This window comes from Haemaphysalis longicornis, unplaced genomic scaffold, assembly GCF_048455015.1.
Source record: "Haemaphysalis longicornis isolate Haplotype H1 unplaced genomic scaffold, Haemaphysalis longicornis Haplotype H1 scaffold_3, whole genome shotgun sequence".
In the NCBI taxonomy this organism is placed as follows: domain Eukaryota; kingdom Metazoa; phylum Arthropoda; class Arachnida; order Ixodida; family Ixodidae; genus Haemaphysalis; species Haemaphysalis longicornis.
In genome coordinates, this window is record NW_027526335.1 from 107813746 (window position 1) to 107822759 (window position 9014).

The following is a 9014-nucleotide window of genomic DNA, read 5'->3' on the forward strand; positions in this document are numbered from 1 at the left end:
TGTACATGGTGCGACGCATTATTGAGATTGCGACCCGGATGTCTTTATGCTCGCAGTTCTTCGACTAAGCCGTCGTCTGGTACATTCTGGACGGGCGACCACGGGGAAAACCAGGCAGCGCGCATATAGTATTTCCGCCTTGTTTCTTCTGTACATTCCCCACACGCAACTGTCCTTCCTCTGTCATCGTGACTGGCCCCTTTCCAAACACCGTCCCAAAGGCAACGCGTGCTCTCAATGCGGCCTACCCAATGACAGCGAAAGCTGTGCTTAGCCGACGTCGTACTGCTATCTGAAGGGAAAAAACCAGCCATCCTGCCTATTTGAGAAGCCGCATGTAGGAAACAAACTGGAAAACTAACTCAGGAAACAAAGGAGCTTATCGCTAATCGTCAGAACAGGAAATTGTCAAGTACGGTGGATCAAACCGAATTAGCGGAGCTGACGAAATAGATAAATAGAAGTAAAACAAATGACATTCGGGCGTACAACATGGTGGCCATCGAGGACACGTTTGAAAAAGTAGGAAGCTTGAAGGCAACAAGGAGGAAGCTGGCTATTGGCAGAGACAGAATATACACGCTCAGGGCAAACCTCCATGCAGCAAAATGTCGGCGAAAAATCGGCGAACGACGCCCGACGCCGGCATTGTAAATACGGCTGTTCGCCGGCGACCTACGCGAGCTAGATGTCGCGTTCAACGCGCGGCGATGAACGCGACCGGAAGCAGCAAACCGCATTTTGAAGCCGGAGCCCATGCCGGAGCCAATCACAGCTTTGTACTTCCTGTCTGCGCAGAGCGCCTGCGCACTCGGCAGCCAAAAAGCAGACGCTCCTTTGGCGCCTTTTCTGGCAGAGCGCCTGCGCACTCGGCAGCCAAAAAGCAGACGCTCCTTTGGCGCCTTTTCTGGGTACAGTTGTATCTCTTGGACAGTAAGCATGGAGAGGAGACTCTTTAAGAGAAGAAGACGGAAGTGGCGGGTAGTTGCCATTTAGAGTGTACCACAGTGTGCAAAAGTGTAGCCGAAATCGAGAAGTTCAGTGCGCGAAAATGAAAGTATCTGCAAAGCAAAACCCCCAAGCAGCTTCACTTATTGTTGCCATTTGCAAATGAGCCAATCTCAAAAAAAAAGCTTGTGCAATAAACAAATAAGTAAATAAAAATAATTTCAGGTGTTTACACAAAGTTTTATTACTTCCTAGTTAGGTTTCGTGGAAGACAAATTGGGAGCAATGTTAAATTTACGCACATGTTTTGGATTGTACATCTGGCAACCTTGATGCAAGCAGCTCGCTCGTCGGCGCCGTTCGCCACATCACGTTGCATGGAGGTTGGGGTGGGCGAAAACTGGGCGGCCCGTCAAACCGCGGCGGCCGCCGCGTGAAGTTCTACGAGAAATTTCGCTGCACGGAGGTCGGCCTTTAGGGATGAACAGGGTACCATTAGGAACAATATGGGCGAGATAAAAATCACGGAAAGATGCTACATCAGGCAATACATCAGCGACGCTGTACCGGGGGGAACTACCGAGCCCACAAGCTTTGGTTGCGATGTTCCACCAGTAATGAAAGAAGAAGTAGAAAAGGCCCTTAAGGGCATGAAAAGAGGGAAAGTTGCAGGCGACGACGACATAACCATAGAAGTTCTAAGAGTGGGTGGAGATATAATACTTGAAAAGTGCGCTAAACGATTCTGATAATGTTTAAGGACTTTAAAAGTACCAGAAGCCTGCAAAAACACCAACGTAGCTTTAATTCACAAGAAGGGAGATAAAGATCTGAAAAAGTACAGACCAATAGGCTTCTGTCGCTTGTATACAAGCTATTTACCAAGATAATAGTTACATGGATAAACGACAGCCCAGACTTTCAACAGCCCAGAAAACAGGCTGGGTTTAGAAAAGGATACTTTACAATGGATCACGTCCCCGTCACGAACCAAGTACTAGAAAAAAATATCACAGTATAATAAGCCGCTTTACGTGACAGACTAAGAAAAAGTCTATGATTCAGTTAACACGACCGCAGTGATGGAGGCCGTAAAGGACCAAAGAAGAGGAGCGGCCTACCTAAGACTCCTAGATGACATATATAAGGAATTCACGGGTAGGATTACACAAACAAATAAAACTTCACAAACAACGTGGGAGATTCCCGATATGAAAGGGAGTGCGACAAGGAGTAACCACCTCACCAAAATTGTTCGCAGCATCTCTGGAGAGTGAATTCAGTAGGTTTGACTGGGAAAACATAGGCTTACGAGCAAACGGGGAATTTTTGAGCCATTTGAGGTTTGCCGACGGCGTAGTCCTGTTCAGTGAATATGCAGAACTCCAAAAAGGATTGAAGAACTACAATCACAGAGTTTCACTGTGGGGCTCTAAGATAACTATGAATAAAATTAAAGTAATGATAAACATGATACACGCGCCTTTGTCAGCATAGGTGACGAAATACTGGAACAAGCACAAGAATATAACTACCTTTGTCAGATGGTCAATGCTGATCCTAATCCCGAGAACGAAATCCGGCTCTGAATTAGGAATGGGTTGGGGTGCATTCGGCAAGCACTAACAACTAATAAAAAATAAAAAGTAAGCTACCTAAAAAAAGCCGTTCCACTCAATGTGAAAGCTGTCGAAAGTGCAGATCAGTGATTCGCCATAATGGGCAGTACCGTAGTTATCCGCTCACTGCTACCACCCCATGCAATTCAAATTTCCCGCCTTCGCAGTGCTCGCACGCCCCCTGCCTGAAACTGCGCCCGCGTGAGTTCTGTTATTTTTGTGCTTGCTTTAACTTCACATTCTGTAGCTGTGTTGCGTCATTTCGAACGCGTACTTTTTTTCTTGTGCGGCTAGAAGCTTTGTGCGGCATTTCGAACGCGCCCTTTTTTTTTTTTTTTGATGGCCGCTTTTTTCGCTTACTATCGTGAAAACCTACCCAACGAGCATTCCTAACCAAATGAACGCGGGCTCAGCCGGTTAATTGCGTATATTTTGCCTGAAATGTACCCACAGTTTTCTTTGCGCTAAACAACAGGAGATGTAGGACAAGCGCCAGCGGTTCACGAGTTTCGAACGCTTATGGCTATATAAACCGCTTGGCTTTCGAAGCCTCTGGGGTATACGCCTCGACGACAGCGCTACAACGGAACGCCCTGTTGCTCCCCGTTGGTCCAGCGAGCGAGCTACGACTACAAGGCGAGCGCCTTACGTGTTCTGCACTTAACAGAAAGGTAATCGACCAATGCATCCTGCCGGTGATGACATATACGGAGCGGAAACTTGGCGCCTTCTTAAACAACTAGAAAGCAAACTTGGATTCCCCCAACGTACATGGAACGAATAACGTTTAGGAGTAACGCTTAGGTGCAGAAAACGAGCAACCTGCATTAGGGAGCAAACTCCAATTGTATAGTTCAAGTTCAGAAAAAAATGGACTTCGGCTGGCCATGTAGTACGACGAACTGCCAACCGGTGGACCAGAAGGGCAACAGAATGGGCACCGAGTGACGAGAATAGGAGAGGAAGGCCATTAACTCGATTGAGAGATGAAAGAAAATTTGAAGGCGAAGAATGAACTCTGACAGCACAGGACCGAAGCGGGTGGTAGCCAACGGGGAAGCCTTCGTCCTGATGTGGACCTAAACAGGCTGACGATGATGATGGGAAAGTATTGGCTGAAGAACACGCGCGCCTGCACACATGTACACGGTGGAACAGAATGCGCTAAACAAAGATGGGGTTCTGGGTGATCAAGTTCGGATCACCACCGTAATTTCGGTTACACTTGCGTTCGCGCCTGCATCAAGAGGATTATGTGTTTGTCATTGAGGAAAGTATTCCTCGCTTTCCACACACACACGCACACACACACACACACACACACACACACACACACACACACACACACACACACACACACACACACACACACACACACACACACACAAAGTAAAGTAATCCAAGGGGGTAACGTAGAACAAATACCTTGTTGAGAAAGCGCAACACGGCGTCGCTGGTCAACTCGTTACCGTCCCAGGCGTCCAGTTCATTGGCGTGCAGAATGTCTGAAGAGGAGAAACGAAGAGCGTTTTCCGCTTTAACGTCGAAGTACACAACGCGCGAGCACCATGCGCGTCTCGCCATGAAGCCCACCTTCAGAGAAGCACATTCCATGAAGTGTGCGCTAAGTTTTATCTGAAGCCCAATTTTGAAATTAATGAAACATTCGGCGCTAATTGGTCATTCGGAGAAACTTATATGAAAACCTAAACTACGAACGTTAACTATAACCAGGGACAGTCTTCATTTACCTCAGACCACTCGTTCGCACGTTTTTCAAGAAGCATAGAGGCGGATCTACTGTAGAATGCGTCTGTGCAGCTTCCCATGATACCGCAGTCCCACGACTCGTTCCGCTCCTCTTTAACGGGACAGCGGTGCCGCGATCCCAATCCCCGTGTGCTCCTGACTAGCATGAGAAACGGGTTATAATTACGAAGACATGGCGTCGAGGGGTGCATTTTTCTCGGTACCAAGCGTACATTCATTTTGAGCTACGAACACTACTGCATGGATATTGTCAGCGTGCAACCTCAATTGCGTGCGTTTAAGCTGGGAGCATAAACTGCTCCACCCCGTCCCTCCCCCCATCTATCGAGATATCGCTCGCGCTCCCACTCTGCCATTGGCCAGAAGCGTTCACCCTGCCTAAATCTAAGCCTTGTTCATAGCTTTGAAACTCGGAACTATAAAGTGGAATTAAGGTACGGTGTTATTTGAGGAAAAGGCTTCAGTCTCTTTCTAATCTTAATTCGGCGTCCCCACAACGGAGATCGCGGTGAGGACACCGCGACATACGGGAATTGTTTTTTCCTGCCGAGCGAAGCGTGCATTAAGTGTTAATTATAGGATTAGGTCATGGACGTAGTATAAGGTGCTTGCGAGAGTGGGATATCTGGTGGCATCTTAAATGGCATCTTAGTGCTCAGGCATAGCTGCATCATCACCATTGCAGGGCTCATCATTATTCCCCCTAACCACGCCTTCAATCGGTGCGTGCGACCTATAGTACTAATCACGCATTAAGGCTTCCGCTCCGTTATGCCGCATCGTGCGGATGCTACCTTACCAACAGGCCCACGCTTCATTTTCACGAGTTAATTCACTGATAATGAGGTTTGCAGGCGATGGAGCGCGCCGTAGTGGAGGGCTCCGGATTAATTTTGACCCCCTGGGGATCTCTAACGTGCGCCGAAGCCTCGTACACATAGGCGCTTTTGCTTTTCGCCGCCATCAGAAAACCGGCCGCCGTGGCCGGGAATCGAGCCCGCGTCCTTCGGCTCAGCAGCACAACGCCTCAGCCACTGAGCCACCGTGGCGGGTATGCATTTCCAAAGATTCCCTTCCACGCGAGCTGCACCGCAGCTATAAGGCGACCGACCGCATTCGACGGCATTTGGGCTTTCGTCATCACTCGTGTAAACAAGAACGCTGCTCAGCGCTGACACCTCACACCCGGTCCCCTCGAAAAATCGAGCCGTGGACGATGCACGGAGGTAGGGAGGGGAGGACCGATTGAAATATCCAACCCAAATCCTTCACCAACCCAAATCCAATCCAAATCCTTCACGAATGCTAATCACAACACATCGACCACCATCGCAGCTGGTTCTGGCAAACTTTTTTTCGTGCTAATGATATTCCCCGCAAGCGTCTGTTCTTTTCAACCACAAAAGCCTCTCCGACTGTCTCGCTAGCTAGGGTGTCCAAGATGCCCCGACCCACGGATGCAATATGTCGCCAACACCTGTGCAAGCGCCCGCGTTGGTGCAATGTGGCGGAGTGCCTGCGCCGACACGGGCGCAAGGACTCCCTTACATGTGTGGACTACTCGGCACCAGAGACGCTGGAGCACCTACTCTGATTCTGCGCCCCCCCCCCTCCTTCCCCCCACGCGGGGCCGAGAAAAGAGCTCCACCGAAAGCTCCAGCGTCGAGGCCTTCCCAGTGCCGACATGGAGGGCCTCCGGTTCCCGAAGGGGCCTGCGGCAACTCAACGGGAAGTCGTCGCCAATCTTCTCCATTGCCTGGAGACGACCGGCCTTAAGCAGTGGCTGTAGCCCGGACTGCAGTGACTGACTATGTGCCCGGACTGACAACCCTATCTCTTTCTTTATCCTCTATTTACATCTTTCTCTGTATCTCTATTTTATCCGTTCATTCCCCCGCTACTTCCCTTTCCTTGCACTGGTTTGTACGCAGGTGAGCTCCCTGTCGAGTTCATGAGTATCCACAGTGCACTTCCTTTCCTTTTGCTTTCGCACAATCGCACAAACCACAACGAGGTACCACTGCAGCCTTCCCTACTTTCCCCTCGGCAACGCAGTCCGGCCCAAAAAAGCAATCCCGCTGAACGACATTTACATTCACACTTCAATGCCCTTCCAGTTACACTGCTCTCTCGTCGTCGTCAAATACGGCACCCTCTCAATCAAACCGAGTAGTAAGATTGTAAGATCTTATAAACCGAGTAGTACGATCTAGTAGTAAGTTCTACTAGATCGAGTAGTTGATCTAGTAGTAGTACGTAAAACCGAGTAGTAAGATCTAGCGAGTGTCCTGTGTACTTCTTCTTCGTCCGTGTCTATTTTTTCGCTAGTAAAATGCAGTCGAGTAGTAAGAGAACAGCTTCAGCTTTCCTTCTGTGATCTCTCGGTCCCCATCAGCTTAGAACCGCTTGGTTACACGCGCGCTTACCGTGCGACTGAGCGGCGACCGCTGTTCGGCCGAATATGGCCACGGTGGCGTTCTTGTGCGTGTGGCCGATGAGGCCACCGTAGCTGAACAAGTAGCCCATGATGATGGGCACGAAGATCTCGATCACCGTCATGAAGTAGTGGCGCCGAATCTGGATCATGTACACGTTCTTCCAGAATATGAGGAACAGGTGAGTCATGAACGGCATGGCTCCTCCGGAACACCCTGCAGGAGACGTTTTCCGTGATGAACACACGTTGCCGAGCACAATATTCGGTGGTTCTCCGACGCTTCACACCAACAGCCTTCTCTTCTAGCCGAGTGAAGGGCGAATGTTCATTTCTATTCCGCTTTTATTTTATTGGTGAGAACACGAAATATGGCGAGTCTAAATCAGTAAGCAGACACCCACCCGCTCTCTCCTTGGCCCTCTCACTGGTCTATTGTCCTTGCTGGGGCGGCTCAAGATTAAGGTCCTCATTCGCACCGTCCCTCATTCGCACTGTCCCTTTTGGGGCAATGGGCTTCCATTCAACGAAGACGGTGTGGATCGCGCTACCGTTCCTCGTTCTCGTTAGTTACAGGCTGTAATACAGCTCCTCACGATCAGTGGGATTCCCAATCAGCGCACCGTGCATGGCGATGACGCTGAACGGTGACGCGCCTACGCACGTGCACACGGACGTTCTGTCCTTTGTATTCAAGTATGCATTCGTAAGGCTATGGTAGAGCGGTTTTGCCCCATATTACCTACGACAAAACGTTATCTGAAACGAGTTATGCAACGATGCCATTTGTTCGAACAATGTTTTGGAACGTTGAGAGCTGCTATTCAACGATACTGCACCATCAATAAGTTGACGTGGGTAAGTTCAAAACCGTTGCTGTTTGGGCAGATACAAAGAAGAAAGACGGATCCAATGAAAAGTTCTAGAGGAGGCGATGGTAATTGAAAGGAGAGCCGTGAGTGGCTGAAAGCCAAGCCAGGGTACAGGCTGGGCGGGAGGTTCGCACGGTAGCGTTAGTAGTGTTGCTTAAAAGGAACTAGGATTAGGCGCCAGCCGCCCCCCAGCCCCCCTAGAATTTTAGTGTCTGACTCGCATGAAGAACTTCGTTGCTGAGCCCTCCAAATTCCCCACCACCGCTGCTCGTCGCCTCCGCCGACGCTAAGCTGTTCCCAATGGACAGGTGCAAATCAGTGCCGGCGAGAGCATAGTTCAGCAGGCCCGTTTCGATCACGATAATTTATATTTTTGTGGTACGAGTGACTGAATAACGAAGCAGTACATGGTGGCGTAGGTTCTGGCTGAAATTCTTCAAACGAGCGGGGTTTGTCCTGGGCCTCCAAAGGACGGCTGTCAAGGCATCAGAGGAATAGGAAGAGGTGGCAAAAGAGGCGAAAAAAGGCGGCAAAATCTTTGGCCAAAGAACACCAGCACCTTGCTCGCGTAACGTTGGAGTGCATTCGAGAGGCTTGTGCCACGCAGTGAGCACCCAGCGACTGGCAAGTGGCGCGAGGACATTTACCTCACCTTATTTGCAGCGAAGAACAAAAACACGCTGGAGCAGAGGCCCAGCGGGGGGCAGAGACCAAGAGGGGCAGAGGACAAGCGAGGCAATGGCGCCCGGCACACGTTCTCGTGCTCGGAATGGGGCGTGAGCGCGCGCGCACGTGATAATCCTGATCTTCGTTCACGCTTTCGTTTTGAGAATGCCGCTTCACTTACACGATCAGGAAGAAGATGATGATGACCTAGATAGGTCTGGCCCGTACACACTAGACAGGGCTAAATTGCTGAATGCACTTCGTTTGGACTGTAAAAGGATAATTTATTTTTCAGGGAAAAGAAGGCATTGAAATGAAAGTTCACTATGATGGAAACCGGAATTACCCTATAATTATATTTTTTTTTAGCAATCCAAGCGACCTGGAGCAGAATTATAAGCTTGACGAAAATATATTCAGTCGCCGACCGATAATTTGAATTCGCGGGGAAGATAATTATGTCCGAACTATCCGATGTCCGAAAACACGGACGCGCGAAAAAAAAAACTTATGTACGCCTTACGGCCGCTGAAGATGAAAGAAGTTGTAGATGGGTTTCTGCACGCTTTTTCGCTTACGTGCAGAATCAGGTTAATCTTGCAAATCAATCGCATCAACCAATTTTTATTCGTTTATTAAAATAGCTGTTGTTAGAGCATGAAGAGGCAAATGCACCAACCAAGGGCGTTTATTCAAAGCAGTCCC

At 49.3% G+C, this 9014-nt stretch overlaps 1 protein-coding gene across 1 annotated transcript; it reads right to left on the minus strand.

The window, feature by feature from the left end:
- Nucleotides 1–3786: 3786 nt before the first annotated feature.
- On the minus strand, nucleotides 3787–6985 carry LOC144175369 (uncharacterized). Its single transcript, XM_077704452.1, has 3 exons — nucleotides 6764–6985; nucleotides 3993–4072; nucleotides 3787–3804 (listed from the first exon to the last, which is right to left on the minus strand). The coding sequence occupies exons 1-3, from the start codon at nucleotides 6969–6971 to the stop codon at nucleotides 3787–3789; spliced, it is 306 nt and encodes a 101-aa protein (XP_077560578.1). The 5' UTR covers nucleotides 6972–6985.
- Nucleotides 6986–9014: the final 2029 nt, after the last annotated feature.